Source organism: Ovis canadensis, chromosome 15 (genome assembly GCF_042477335.2).
Source record: "Ovis canadensis isolate MfBH-ARS-UI-01 breed Bighorn chromosome 15, ARS-UI_OviCan_v2, whole genome shotgun sequence".
NCBI classification, from domain to species: Eukaryota; Metazoa; Chordata; class Mammalia; order Artiodactyla; family Bovidae; genus Ovis; species Ovis canadensis.
The window spans coordinates 86,366,791-86,382,662 of record NC_091259.1 but is presented as its reverse complement, the minus strand read 5'-3'; the positions used below and the strand labels follow the sequence as shown (position 1 = coordinate 86,382,662).

At 41.2% G+C, this 15,872-nt stretch overlaps 1 protein-coding gene across 1 annotated transcript in view; it reads left to right on the top strand.

The window, feature by feature from the left end:
• Positions 1-15,872, top strand: part of LOC138420212 (fatty acid desaturase 2-like protein FADS2B) — a 39,727-nt gene that overhangs the window by 3,866 nt on the left and 19,989 nt on the right. Inside the window, exon 2 of the mRNA XM_069553342.1 lies at positions 6,800-6,910. Within this exon, the coding sequence (XP_069409443.1) occupies positions 6,800-6,910 (111 nt within the window). The remainder of the gene's footprint in view (positions 1-6,799; positions 6,911-15,872) is intronic.

Sequence of the window (15,872 nt, the reverse complement as noted above, 5' to 3'; positions counted from 1 at the left end):
AATGATTAAGAGTACAAATTTGAAAATGAAACAGGTGTGGTTTGCATCTGGGCTCCACCACTTACTAGGAATGTCCGGAGGGGCTTGCTAAAGCACTTGGAGCCTCAGCTCCTTTTATCTAGAAAGTGGGATAATGATAACTCTATCTTAGTATGGTTGTCAAAGTCAGCAGAGATAAAATAAAGGTTTTCTTATACCTGGCACAGATTAAATATTCAAAAAATGGTGTTTAGTATTACTTAGATAAGTAATTATTGAGTTGTCATTTCATCCAAGGAATTTTACTAAGAAAAATGTCTATTATACAAAACACAGGCACATCAATTCCTGTTATTGCACATATTATTTATCTGATTTTTTCAAATTATATGGTTTAAAACTAATGCACGATGCTAATAACTAAAGTCAAGGCTTAGACCTTCTCACCTAGAAAAGCTTACCTATGAAAAGCCAGAAACAACCTATATGTCCAACAAGAGGAATTAATCACATAGATTACAACATGTCCGCATGAAGCATCCTGCATGCTAAGTTGGGCTAAGTTACTTCAGTCATCTCTGACTCTGGGCAACCCTATGGACTATAGCCCACTAGGCTCCTCTGTCATTGGGGATCCTCCAGGCAAGAATACTGGAGTGGGTTGTCCTGCTCTCCTCCAGGGGAATCTTCCCTACCAGGAACCGAACCTGCCTCTCCTATGTCTCCTGCATTGGCAGGTGGGTTATTTACAACTAGCACCACCTGGGAAGTCCCAAGTTTCATATAAGTAAGTCAACAATATTTCTGGACTCCACAAAAGAAGTAAACACAATCTTGCGAGGTGTGCACAAGAGCAACATGTTCAGAACAAAGAAGTCAGGGTTATAATCCAATGTGCATAGTCAGCCACCTCCTTGTGTCTGAACATCATGCTCAGAGAGGGACACTGAGAAACTCAAACTCTTCATCAGAGTAAAAATCCAATATGACAGGAAAAAGATGACAAAAGCCTAGAGGAAATATAGCAAAATTTGTTTCAACTGCTTGGAAGACTGCAAGGTGGACAAGGATAGAGCTGTGTGCAGGTCCAAAAGACTCATGTGGAATCAGCAGAGGCAAGGCTGGGGTGGGGCAAGAGAGGAGGTGTACAGACGTGGCATACAGATCAGGTTCACATCGCGAGTAAGCACCAGCAGAATAGGTCTCCTGGCTTGGGCACATCCTTTGCTCAGCGCAATCCTGGTCGATGTGATGGCTTGAGGATGAGAAGAGGGGAAGGAGGAAGAGAGGATGAAGGGTGTGCGAGGTAAAGAAAGAGACAAGAGAAGGAGGAAGGGGAGAAAGGGTCTTGAGTTCTGAGCAAAGGACTCTGGATTTTACCATCGCTGTAGGTCTTCCTCTCCTCCCACTGCAGGTAATGACACTTCTCTAGCCCAGCATCCCTCCCTACACCCAGTCCTACAAGGAAACCAACCAGGATTCTAGCTGTTTGTAAAAGGAAAGTTGTCATCAGTAATAACTGCATCTTTTGTGGGCTGTCAACGTTTTGTTATTTTAAAATTAAATTTTAATTTGATTTTCATTTGAATGATGGTTCAAGTTGAAAACAAGGTACAAGAGTAAAGAGACAAGTGCAGTTAAAGGGCTAATGGGTGGCAAAGGCCATGAAGAGGGACTTTTTTTCAAACATCAGCCTGGTGGTTAAGTAAAGGCTGAAGATCAAGAAGCGTTAGTCAAGGCAGAATGGATACAGGCATCTGTATGGCTGAGTCCCTTTGCTGTCCGCCTGGAGCTATCACAACATTGTTATTGGGCTATGGCCCCATATACCTTTTTTTAAAAAGAATCAAAATGAAGGAAGGAGTCCAGGGAACATGCTGAAGTCCTGAGAAAGGCACTGACAACAGAAATGAGGAAGAGGGGTGGATAACCAGGAGACATAATTTATAATAGGGGATAAGTGGCTGGGTAAGTAAGCAGGAGTAAGGAGTCTAAACTGTCTGATGGATGACTTATGTAGGTAGGTGGGTGGCAGTTTCCATTATGAGATAATGAAGCCAGAAGAATGAACAGCTTTGGTGGGGGCAATGAAGATAGAGAGAGAGTCTGGCCTGGAGCTTAGTTAAGTATATCACAGGAAAAAATCTCAAATAATGGAAGTTCTCAAATAATAGAGTGAGTTATGGCAAATAAATAAATAAATAAATACCCCTCTGTTTATCCGTGTGGGTGGAGGGGAATCTTGGTGACTTTATGCAAACATTCTCCACTCCAAAGTGGCTCTTTTCCCAAATGAAGGCAAAGACTATATTCTCCAGATAGATCAGCCTACTCAAAACTTGTGATCCCCCAGAAATATGAGGGACCTTGATTTAGCATTTGCCTTGAAACAGGTGAGATCTGAGAAGGAACCAGAAGAGGAACTACCCAAAGGTGTAGGAATGGGTGTCCGCGGTTGGGTATTGAATATTCTGGTGAGGTGGTTTTGTTTTTGGTTTTTTTTTTTTTTTTTGGCTTTGCTGAAAGGCATGTGGGACCTTAGTTGCCCAACAGGGATGGAACCCACACCCTCCATTGGAAGCATGGAGTCTTAACCACCAGACTGACAGGGAAGTCCCCTGTGAGCTTTTTGAGATAAGTAAATCAAAATCTATGTTCTAGTTATATTGTTTTGTGACTATATACATATATTCACCATGGGTGGGTGAGTTTTTTTTTTTCTGAATTTTGGGAAGTTTCAACCCACTTCAGAGGAACCAAATAATAATAATATAAAAATATCATCATTTAATGGCATCTGATTCCAAAGCTTAAGCTTTCTGATGCTTGGCTAAGTCTTCGGCAAGGTTTTGTAATGACGGAATAAATGAATGATGGAATAAAAGAATGAAGGGATGAATGAGCCCATGGAGCAGACTAAGTAGTAGCCACAGTCAGAAAGCAAATCGAAGCATCAGAGATTAAGCAACTCGCTGCACTGCTCCCTATAGTGTATTTTGGTGTAAATTTAATAGGCACACACTGATTGATTGCAGAACAAGATTTGGCAAAAGGAGTGTCTCCTGAATTTCAACCCACACATGCTCTCTAGGCCAAGTGCCTTGATGCGGGGCACAGCCTATATACAGTAGTTAAGCTGTAAGGACATAATCCTTCTCAGGCCTTCTCACTTTACATACTTGTCTCTCCCACTAGGCATCATACTGCTTTTCCAATAAAGGACATCTTTCCAGCCCCCACTTAATAACATCAAAAAATCAGTAGGATTTCCAAAGTCATTTGTGAAAACAAAGATATCACATCTTTGCTCTGTGTTGATACTGTTTGGGAAATAATCAGTGTTAAGAGCTACAGTATAAATTTATGAATAGGTTAAGAAATAGAGATGATGGTTGAGAAGTGAATCAAAAGATAACAGATGAAATGAGAGATGATAAAGTAGTTAAAAGGTCAGAAAATTGAGATGCTGAGAGGGGGAAGAGACAGCAATGCTTAAGACCCATATGCTTTGAACTCAATACTTCTCAACTTTCTCCTTTCTCCATATACTTTTTAGAGAAGTCATATACTGCTCTATTCATTCACCCTTTCCCTTGTTCATCAGACATCTCTTGATCACATGTCATATTCCAGGCACAGCGAAAAATATCAGGTACAATTTAATCAATAATGCATGGTCCCAGTCTTCAAAAAAGTCAAAAGCCACTAAAGAAGGCCTTTGTGAATACACAGGTTCACTGCAACATCATTTGAAAAGCTTTAGGAACAAAGTGTCATGGGAGCCCAGAAGAGATCATAAATAACTTTCCTGACTGATTTAGGAAGGCATATTTCATCTGGATGTTCAAGAATGAGAAGGAACTTTCAATCAGGAAAAAAAAAAAAAATGGAGGAAAGCAGTCACGGAAAAGGGAGCAACATGTATTAAAAGCTTCAGAACTATACAGGGTCCTGGAGTGTTTATTGAATAGAGAGAGTTCCACTGGACAGGATGAGGCATGAAGCGTATGGTGAGAGGTCAACTTGGAGAAGTAGGTTGGGGCCACAAAGTGATGTACATCATTAAAACCTAAGGTGGGGAAATACTTTACTAACTGCCTAGCATGCATATACTGATCTTAACATCCTCCCAAAACAATCTTGTGTCACCCTTCTTTCAGGAAAAGAACTGTACATATTAAGGCTGGAATGGACCTTTATGGCTTCCTGGCTGTAAAGCCACATAGCCTTGAGTTCAATTCCCGGCTCTCCCACTTACTGTGGCAATGTTCTGAGATTTGGAGTCTTTATATGTATAACAAAGATGATGGAACCTCACAGAAGTCAGTTGATGATGATGAGTTGGCCCATAGAGCACCCTGTACACAGGATACACTAAAAAAATGGTGTTACTCTCTCTCCCCTTCATTTACCCCTGGACTTTCTTCAGGAGGAGCATGCTTGTCAAATAAAGTTAATTAAGAAAAAATAACTCATTTTTGAAGGTCTTTCGAGAAGGAGATTTCACAACTTATTCAGTATCCGGATTCTAATAAGGAATCCTTCAAACAATATTCTAAGACTACCTAAGCCACTTTTGTACTGCCCATTAATACAATGAAAAGAGTTCCACACAGCAGGGCAATTCTTACTCTTCTGGAAAAATCTGTAGGTCTTCAGGCTCTGTTGTCACAGTATTGACCTGTGAATCTTGCTGAAGATCAGAAGAAACAGTGAACCCAGAGTAATATTAGCATCAGCACACTGTTCCAGGGCTCTGGGCTACTTCTCAGAGTAAGATGCAAGTCCAGGGCCTCTCCCCTGCTCTACACCCTGACCTTGATCCCTCAGAATGTTTCTTGCTCTTGTCTGTTCCTTAACAGCAGGCAGACCATGATTTTCCAGTATGGGCCAGCCACCCTGAAATGTTTTAGTCACATGGTTAATCACCAGATGACTCTCATCCTGGTTAGGTTAACTAACTTTAGGGTCATTGAATGTGACAATGAAAACACATCTTTGAAAGCAGCATTTCCCAAGGGGGTCAGAGCAAGTGTGCGAAGGCAGAAGGAGCAGCAGGTCCTGGACTGGTTCTCACGGATACAAATCCCTTCTTCCATCACTGAATCCAGAAAAGTGAGTCTAAAGAGTTGATATTGCACCCTTCTGAATAGCCTCATTCATGTTATATATATACATACAAGCCTATACATATGAAAATGCTCCATGTGTAGGTTTGTGTGTAGTTCTAGATGTATCTAAAGTTGCTTTAGATTTTGAAGATGGAGGGTTCATTGTCTTCACTAAAACAATTCAGAGCTCACTCCGAGTGGAGTGTGGAAAGAAAATCTCTGAACTGTTATATTTTACTGAAGAGAAGAAAGGCAGGTAGCTCTTATCCGGGTGCGTCTTAGTCACTCAGTCATGTACAACTCTGTGCAACGTCATGGACTGTAGCCCACTAGGCTACTCTGTCCATGGAATGCTGCAGGCAAGAATACTGGAGTGGGTGCCATTCCCTTCTCCAGGGGATCTTCCCAACCCAGGGATCTAACCGGGGTCTCCGGCATTGCAGGCAGATTCTTTACCATCTGAGCCACCAGGGAAGCCCAGAGGCACACGTATAGGAAAGAGAGCTAATATGTTTGAGAATTTACTATAAACCACTCAGATTCTAATCAGCTCACTTAATTTTTATAATAACTTTATAAATTGAGTAGCTATTACCATCACTCCTGTGTTAGGGAAGAGAAAACAGGAGCATGGACTGGTCAAGAGATTAGTCCACAATTACACAGCAAGCATAGACTACGTGTAGGAAGGCTGCTCGGGGATCCAGTTTCTTAATCAGCACTCTGCAACACCACCACTCCAGGGTATTGTGTATCGATTCCACATATTCAAATTAATAAACCCTTGGTTATTTTTCTTCATATTAATCATTCCTATTCTCAGCCATAATAGCAAGAAGTCCAATATCTTACTCTTGCAGAAGCCTCCTTCCCCTCAAAGCAGTTTAAATCCCTGGGGAAAAAAAAAGTCTATCTCTTATTTCCAAACTTAAGCAGGACATGGGAACCAACACTGCTTCTCATAGCCACTTGGAGTTACTACTGAACATGGGAATGGAGTTGGAAAAATATAGTGGGTCAGCTCTATTTTGTGCCTGTCAGCTCTATTTTGCGCCTGCCTGTTGTTGTTGTTTTAGAAAGAGTGCTAAGGCTTCTTCAGTGATAAACTTAGCCAAGAAAGTGCCACTTTAGACAACTAAGGGTTCGAGGGCTTTGCTCCCATGCTCTCTTAGACATTTGTTATCATCATCAACTTTAACTTGTCTTTCCTTGGAAATAACTTAATGCAAGAGCCTCTGTCCCCTGGTCCTTGACCAAGAACTAAAAGGGAAACTGATAGAGGTGGTTTGCGTAGGCAGTCTTGGTTGCTGCACGCTCCAAACAGTGTGGGCAACTTCCACACCAAGCCTGAGGTTTGACTCTTAAAGATTCACAGTGGCCCACAATCTCAAAGCCAACTTCTTCTTCTCATGCTCAATAAAATAAACAACGATCTCTTCCAATGCTTGGGGATCAACTTTCTACCCAGGACTTGCCTAGAAAGCCATGCATTCAGTGGGTGGATCTCCAGTGTGAGGCTCTCATAGAAGAATTTCAAGGGTAACTCTGATCAGTGAACTTGAAGTGTCAACTTAGAGTTAGAAGTAAATGCTCTATAACATAGTCTGTGCTGATTCCTAAGGTCGGTGCAGAATGAGGTAAGAAAGGGGAGATAATCTGTGTGTAAGCATGTCATTTTTAAGCCTCTAACAGTTCTCTCTGATTCACAGGACGTCTTCAGAGCCATGCATCCGGACCCAGACATTGTGCAGTTGTACCTTAAACCACTGCTCATCGGAGAGCTTGCTCCAGAAGAGCCCAATCAGGAGAGAAATAAAAATGTGAGTGAGGTCTCGGGACCCAAGAGTATGTGGAGGGATGAGGAAGAGGTATATTTCAGGGCCAACTTATCATTTTCTGTGGGAAAGCAGCCATTCTGCCTGGGAGGACCTGCAATAGCATAAATGCTGCTAAGTCACTTTAGTCATGTCCGACACCAGGTGACCCCATAGACGGCAGCCCACCAGGCCCCCCCCCGTCCCTGGGATTCTCCAGGCAAGAACACTGGAGTGGGTTTCCATTTCCTTCTCCAGTGCATGGAAGTGAAAAGGGAAAGTGAAGTCACTCAGTCGTGTCCAACTCTTAGCAACCCCATGGACTGCAGCCCACCAGGCTCCTCCGTCCATGGGATTTTCCAGGCAAGAGTACTGGAATGGGTTGCCATTGCCTTCTCCAAATAGCATAAATGAGTGGATTACAAATATTTCAAAATAATGACATCCTCCTGAGATCCTCAGACATCTTAAGCCTCTGAGAAACAAAGGAATGGGATGCTTGGCCCTGTGCCAAATGGTAATTCCATGTTTCTAACTACCTACTTCTTGCCACACAACTTACAAGTAATTTTTCTTTTTCCATGACTGCTTACAATTGTTTGATGTTCCCTGTTAAACCAGTTTCTATGAGAGCAGAGACTATGTCAATTTTGCTCATCCCTCAGTCCTCAGTACCTACCGGTGTAGGATTGGACCTGTAGTAGGAATTCCATAAATAGCTGTTGAATCATTGATGTGACTATATCCTAATTATAGCTCTTTTTACAATTGGAGAAATTACAGTTCCAGGAGAATAAACTACCTTCTGTAAAGCAAAGACAGGAACTCCAGTTCACCTCTTCCTGGCTCCAGACCTTTGGGTATTCCCCATGAAAAGCACCACTTTTTTATTTCACCAGGACTTTGGTTGACTGAAAAACTGTCTTCAAAGGGCAGGGCCTCCAGAAGACTAGAATTCACTAGAATGGTTGCACACAAAGCTTAAAGGGATTTTAGGTAATATTAAGCACTTCTTCTTCTTTTTTTTTTTTTTTTTTTGCACTTCATGTTTTAAAACAGCTTACAATTGTACCATTCTTTTGAAATACTTTGTACAAGGTGGTGATCCAGATATCACTGTGCAGCAGAAAGAATATGAATTATATTTCCATTTTAAGAAATGAAGAAACAAACTCACAAGGGGATAGCAGGAATCTGAGGAAAGAGGACTGGTTAAGTGCAGGCCCAAGACGAATACTTAGGCTGACACCTGAGGCCCATGTGCATCCCTCAAGGCTGTGTGTCAGGAAGCAATGCACGGTACTGAGACGAGTGGGCCATCAGGCACACAGCCTGGACACAGCCAGGTTCCTATGACAAGGTGTAGGAGCCGAGATATTGTTGTTCGGTCAGTAAGTCATGTCTGACTCTTCACGACCCTGTGAACTGCAGCACACCAGGCCTACATGTTCCTACACTATCTCCCAGAGTTTGCTTGAACTCATGTCCATTGAGTCCATGATGCCATCCAACCATCTCATCCTCTGTCGCCCTCTGCTCTTCCTGTCCTCAACCTTTCCAGGCACCAGGGCCTTTTACAATGAGTTGGTTCTTTCCATCAGGTGGCCAATGTATTGGAGCTTCAGCCTAACCATCAGTCATTTCAATGCAAATTTAGGGTTGATTTCCTATATGGCTGATAGGTTTGATCTCCATGCTGTCCAAGGGACGCTCAAGAGTTTTCTCTAATACCACAGTTCAAAAGCAACGATTCTTTGATGCTCAGCCTTCTTTCAGGTCCAACTCTCACATCCATACCTCACTACTGGAAAACCCATAGCTTTGACTATATGGACATTTGTTGGCAAAGTAACATCTCTGCTTTTGAATATGCTATTTAGGTTTGTCACTGCTTTTCTTCCAAGAAGCAAGCATCTTTTAATTTCATGGCTGCAGTCACCAGCTTCAGTGACTTTTGGAGCCCAAGAAAATAAAGTCTGTCACTGTTTCTATTTTTCCCCATCTATTTGCCATAAAGTGATTGGAGTGAATGCCATGATCTTCATTTTTTGAATGTTGAGTTTGAAGCCAGCTTTTTTACCCTCCTCTTTCACCTTCATCAACAGACTCTTTAATTCCTCTTCACTTTCTGCCATTAGAATGGCATGATCTTATCTGAAGCTGTTATTTCTCCCAGCAATTTTGATTCCAGCTTCTGCTTCATCCAGCACAGCAAATTTCACATGATATACTCTGCATATAATTTAAATATATAGGGTTATAATATACAGCCTTGACATACTCCTTTCTCAATTTGGAACCAGTCCATTGTTCCAAGTCTGGTTCGAACTGTTGCTTCTTGACCTACATACAGGTTTCTCAGGAGGCAGGAAAGATGGTCTAGTACTCCCATTTTGTTGTGAGTTTTCCACAGATTGTTGTGATCCACAAAGGGTCAGAAGAAACAATAAACCCAGAGGAATGTTAGAGTAGTCAGTGAAGCAGGTTTTGTTTTTTTTTTTTTTTAAGTCTCTTGCTTTTTCCATGATCCAACAGATATTGGTAATTTGATTTTTTGATTCCTCTTCCTTTTTAAAATCCAACTTGTATATCTGGAAGTTCTCAGTTCATGCACTGTTGAAGCCTAGTTTGAAAGATTTTGAGCATTACCTTGCTAGCATGTGAAATGAGAGCAATTATGTGGTATTTTGAATGTTCTTTGGTCTTGCCTTTCTTTGGGATTGGAATGAAAACTGATTTTTCAAGTCCTGTGACCACTGCTGAGTTTTCCAACTTTGCTAGCATATCGAGTGTAGCACTATAATAGCATTATCTTTTGGGATTTCAAATAGTTCAGCTGGAATTACACCACCTCCATTAGCATTAAATCACCTCCATTAGCATTTTTCACATCAGTGCTTTCTAAGGCCTACTTGACTTCACACTCCAAAATGTTTGGCTCTAGGTGAATGGCCATATCATTGTGGTTATCTGCACCATTAGAGCTTTTTTTGCATAATTCTCTTTATTCTTGCCACATCTTCTTACTATCTTCTTTTCTGTTAGGTCTTCACCATTTCTGTCCTTTATTGTGCCCATCCTTGCATGAAATGTTCCCTTGACATCTCCAATTTTGTTGAAGAGATCTCTAGTTTTTCCCATTCTATCATTTTCCTCTACTTCTTGCTTTGTTCGCGTAAGAATGCTTTCTTATCTCTACTTGCTATTCTCTGGAACTCTGCATTCAGTTGGGTATATCTTTCCTTTTCTCCTTTGCCTTTCACTTCTCTTTTTTCTCAGATATTTGTAAGGCCTCTTCAGATCCCACTTTGCCATTTTGCTTTTCTTTTCCTTGGGGATGGGTTTGATCACCACCTCCAGTACAATGTTGTGAGCCTCTGTCCGTAGTTCCTCAGGCGCTCTATCAGATCCCATCCCTTGAATTTATTTGTCACTTCCACTGTATTACTGCAAGTTCCTATCTGAATGGCTTAGTGGTTTTCCCTACTTTTTTCAATTTCAGTCTGAATTTGGCAATAAGGAGTTCATGATCTGAGCCATAATCAGCTCCCGGTCTTGTTTTTGCTGATGTATAGAGCTTTTCCATCTTTGGCCACAAAGAATATAATCAATCTGGCTTCAGTACTGACGATCTGGTGATGTCCATGTGTAGAGTCGTTTCTTGTGTTGTTGGAAGAGGGTGTTTGCTTTAACCAGTGCATTCTCTTGGCAAAAATGTGTTAGCCTTTGCCTAGTTTCATTTTGTCCTCCAAGGCCAAGCTTGCCTATTACTCCAGGTATCTCTTGACTTCCTACTTTTGTGTTCCAATTCCCTATGATGAAAAGGATATCTTTTTTTGGTGTTAGTTCTAGAAGGTGTGGTAGGACTTCAGAGAACCATTCAAATTCAGCTTCTTCAGCATTAGGGGTCAGGGCATAGACTTGGATTACTGTGATACTGAATGGTTTGCCTTGGAATCAAACAGAGATCATACTCTCATTTTTGAGAATGCACCCAAGTACTACATTTTAGACTCTTTTGTTGACTATGAGAGCTACTCCATTTCTTCTAAGGGATTCTTGACCACAGTAGTAGATACAATGGTCATATGAATTAAATTCACCTATTCTCTTACATTGTAGTTCACTGATTCCTAAAATGTTGATGTTCACTCTTGCCATCTCCTGCTTGACCACGTGCAGTTTACCTTGATTCATGGACCTAACTTTCCAGGTCTCTATGCAATATTGTTGTTTACATCATCAGGCTTTATTTTCCCCACTAAACACATCCATAACTGGGTGTCATTTCTGCCTTGGCCTAGTCTTATATTCTTTCTGGTACTATTTCTCCACAGTTTCCCAGTAGTATATTGGACATCTACTTACCTGGGAATGGGGGGGGGGCTCATCTTTCAGTGTCATAGCTTTAGCCTTTTCATATTGTTCATCGGGTTCTTGAGGCAAGAATACTGAAGTGGTTTGCCATTCCCTTCTGACCATGTTTGGTCACAACTTTCCACCATGGCCCATCCGTCTTGGGACCCTGACTTTGAAGGGCTTGAGACTGTGGGATATGAGTCTAGGCCAGTTACCAAACCTGTCTGTGGTTCAGTGTCTCTCTGTGTAAAATAGCAACAATAGAATCAACCATATAAGTGTTATTGGGAGATTACTGAAAGGGTTAAAGGCATTTAAAGTGCTTAGAACAGTGCCTGGAATGTAGAAAATGTTCAATAAATTTTAGAGACTACAATTATCATAAACTCAGCAGTCATGCAAGTAACTTGCAAGCCTCTAAGTTTACAGAGTCATTTAGGGCAGGATGCACTAGGGTAAAAAGAGGAAATGATGCAGAGCTTTGTTGATTTCCCTAAATATTTTCTCTAAGGAAAACATAATCCCATTCATGATTGAGAGCTATAATTGTTGATTATCTAAAACAGTGCTGATCCCTGAGGGTAAAGAGCTGATATGAATTTTCTTTGTGCATCTGTGATTACCCGGGGATATGTATATAGACAATTAGTGTTTGAGCACAAAACTGAATGTCAGGAAGTACAGGCTAAAGTCCAGCTTCCATCACTTGCTGAGGATTTCACATTAATCACTCTTCTGGGCTTTAGTGATCCCCAACAGGACAGTGACTGTGATGGTAAAATCAGCCAAGCTTGGAAACACCCTGTTGCTGTTGTTCAGTTGCTAGGTGTGTCTGACTCTTTGTGACCTCATGGACTGCAGCACGCCAGGCTCCCCTGTCCTTCACCATCTCCCAGAGCTTGTTCAAACTCTCATATCCACTGAGTCTGTGATGCCATCCAGCCATCTCATTTTCTGTTGTCCCCCTTTCCTCATACCTTCAATCTTTCCCAGCATTAGAGTCTTTTCCAATGAGTCAGCTCTTCCTATTATGTGGTCAAAGGATTGGAACCTCAGCTTCAACATCAGCCCTTCCAATGGATAGTCAAGACTGATTTCCATTAGGATTGACTGGTTTGATCTTCTTGCAGTCCAAAGGACTCTAAAGAGTCTTCTCCAACACAACAGTTCAAGCATCAATTCTTCGGTGCTCAGACTTCTTTATAGTCCAATTCTCACATCCATACATTACTACTAGAAAAGCCATAGCTTTAACTAGACAGTCACTTGTTGGCAAAGGAACGTCTCTGCTTTTTAAAATGTTGTCTAGTTTTGTCTTTTCTTCCAAGGAGCAAGCCAGGTTCAGTTTCATGGCTGCAGTCATAGTCTGCAGTGATCTGGGAGCCCAAGAAAATAAAGTCTGTCACTGTTTTTATTGTTTACCCCATCTATTTGTCATGAAATCATGGGACCAGTTGCCGTGATCTTCATTTTTGAATCTTGAATTTTAAACCAGCTCTTTCACTCTCCTCTTTCACCTTCATCAAGAGGCTCTTCAGGTCCTCTTCACTTTCTGCCATAATGGTGCTGTCATCTGCATATATGAGGTTATTGATATTTCTCCTGGCAATCTTGATTCCAGCTTCTGCTTCATCCAGCCCAATATTTCTCATTATATAGTCTGCATAGAAGTTAAATAAGCAGGGTGACAGCATACAGCCTTGATGTACTCCTTTCCCAATTTGGAACCACTCAGTTGTTCCATGTCCAATTCTGTTACTTCTTGACCTACATACAGGTTGCTCAGTAGGCAGGTAAGGCGGTCTGCTATTCCCAGCGACTGAAGAATTTTCCACAGTTTGCTGTGATCCACATGGTCAAAGCCTTTAGCATAGTGAGTGAAGCAGAAGTAGATGTCTTTTGGAATCCCCTTGCTTTCTCTATGATCCAACAGATATTAGCAATTTGATTGCTGGATTCTCTGCCTCTTCTAGATTCAGCTGGAATATCTGGAAGTTCTTGGTTCACATATTGTTGAAGCCTAGATTGGAGAATTTTAAGAATTCTCTTGTTAACGTGTGAAGTGACTGCAATTGTGCAGAAGTTTGAACATACTTTAGCATTGCCTTTCTTTGGGATTGGGATGAAAATTGATTTCTCAGGTCCTGTGGCCACTGCTGAGTTTGCCATGATTGCTGGCATATTGAATGCAGCACTTTAACAGCATCATCTTTTAGGATTTGAAATAGCTCAGCTGGAATTCTATCACCTCTGCTACCTTTGTTGGTAGTGATGCTTCCTAAAGCCTACTTGACTTCACACTCCAGCATGTCTGGCTCTAGGTGAGTGATCGCAAAACCATCATGGGTATCTGGTTCGTTAAGATCTTTTTTGTATAGTTCTTCTCTGTATTCTTGCCACCTCTTCTGGATATCCTCTGCTTCTGTAAGGTCCATATGGTTTCTGTCCTTTATTGTGCTTTATTGTCCTTTATTGTACTATTTCTTTGCATTGATCAGTGAGGAAGGCTTTCTTGTCTCTCCTTGCTATTCTTTGGAATTCTGCATTTAGATAGGTATATCTTTCTTTTTCTCCTTTGCCTTTCACTTCTCTTCTTTTCTCAGATATTTGTAAGGGCTCCTCAAACACTGCTTTGCCATTTTGCAGTGATTGTCCTTGGGGATGATTTTGATCACCACCTCCAGTACAATTTATGAACCTAGGTCCATAGTTCTTCAGACACTCTGTCTATCAGATGTTATCCCTTGAATCTATTTCTCACTTCCACTGTATAACTGCAACCGATTTACTTTAGGTCATTCATGAATGGCCTAGTGGTTTCCCCTACTTTCTTCAATTTCAGTCTGAATTTGGCAATAAGGAGTTCATGATCTGAGCCATAATCAGCTCCTGGTCTTGTTTTTGCTGACTGTATAGAGCTTCTCTATCTTTGGCTGCAAAGAATATAATCAATCTGATTTTGTATTGGCTATCTGGTGATGTCCATGTGCAGAGTCATCTATCATGTTGTTGGAAGAGGGTGTTTGTTATGACCGGTCTGTTCTCTTGGGAAAACTCTGTTAGCCTCTGCTGAGCTTCATTTCGTACTCCAAGGCCAAGCTTGCCTGTTACTCCAGGTACCTTTTGACTTCCCTTGCATTCTAATCCCCTATGATGAAAGAAAGCTAAGCGCTGAAGAATTGATGCCTTTGAACTGTGATGTTGGAGAAGACTTTTGAGAGTCCCTTGGACTGCAAGGAGATACAACCAGTCCATCCTAAAGGAGATCAGTCCTGAATATTCATTTAAAGGACTGATGCTGAAGCTGAAACTGCAATACTTTGGCTACCTGATGGGAAGAACTGACTCATTTAGAAAGACCCTGATGCTGGGATAGATTGAATGCGGGAGGAGAAGGGGATGACAGAGGATGAGATGATTGGATGGCATCACCACCTAAATGGGCATAAGTTTGAGTAAGCTCCAGGAGTTGATGATGGACAGGGAAGCCTAGCGTGCAGCAGTCCATTTGGTCACAAAGTGTCAGACACGACTGAGCGACTAAACTGAACTGATGATAAAAAGAACATCTTTTTTTGGTGTTAGTTCTAGAAGGTCTTGTAAATCTTCAGAGAACCATCCCACTTCAGCTTCTTCAGCATTAGTGATCAGAGCACAGACTTGGATTACTCTGCTAGTGAATGGTTTCCCTTGGAAATGAACAGAGATCATCTTTCATTTTTGATTTTGCACCTAAGTACTATATTTTGAACCCTTTTGTTGACTAGCACACTTGTGTGATCTATTAAAGTTATCTGTGGCCACCAGCATTCTGATGTTCATGGGGTCTTTAGAGATGAGCCCATCCAGACCCTTCCCAGGTATTGGATCATTTAAAAGTTGTATCAGTGAATTTTGAAATGAATTTTATTGCTTCTAGGATTGTTCATAGCTTTTTTTTAATTAATATTTCAAATTTTACTCTTTTCTTTTACATCTGAACAATCAAGTTTTCATTCTTACACCCTGGTCACTTTCTCAACAGTCTGAGTTTCAAACCCACTATAGTTATTAAGCTAAGGAGATATTTCTTCCCAGGCCTTTCGCTGACTCTTGAGTATGTGCAAGTTCATAAATCCATGCTAGCACTTGACGTACATACGTAAGCACAGTACATGTACACAGAATAAGGACTCCTTCAGCCAATAGACACCCAACAAATACCAAGGGCACCCTGTCTCATTCCTGCAGAGCTTCTGAGCATCTCACAAGAAATTCATCCTTTGAGCTAATCTAAGTGAATGCTATCTTTCATAGAGGAGTCTTTTGCACACACTAAACAGATGATAACATAGAAAGTAACACAGATCCGTATAGATAGCAAAGTTCCCCAAAGTATAATCAGAGATCAAACAACACATTGATTTAAAAAGGCCATTATTATTAATAGCTACACACTTCTACATACAAACCAGACAAACAACAAGGACCTACTGTTCGGCAGGGATCTATATTCAATATCTTGTAATGGTCTACAACGGGATAGAATCTGAAGAAACAATATGTGTGTGTGTGTGTATATATATACATGATTTGCTGTACACCTGAAACCAATACAACATTGTTAATC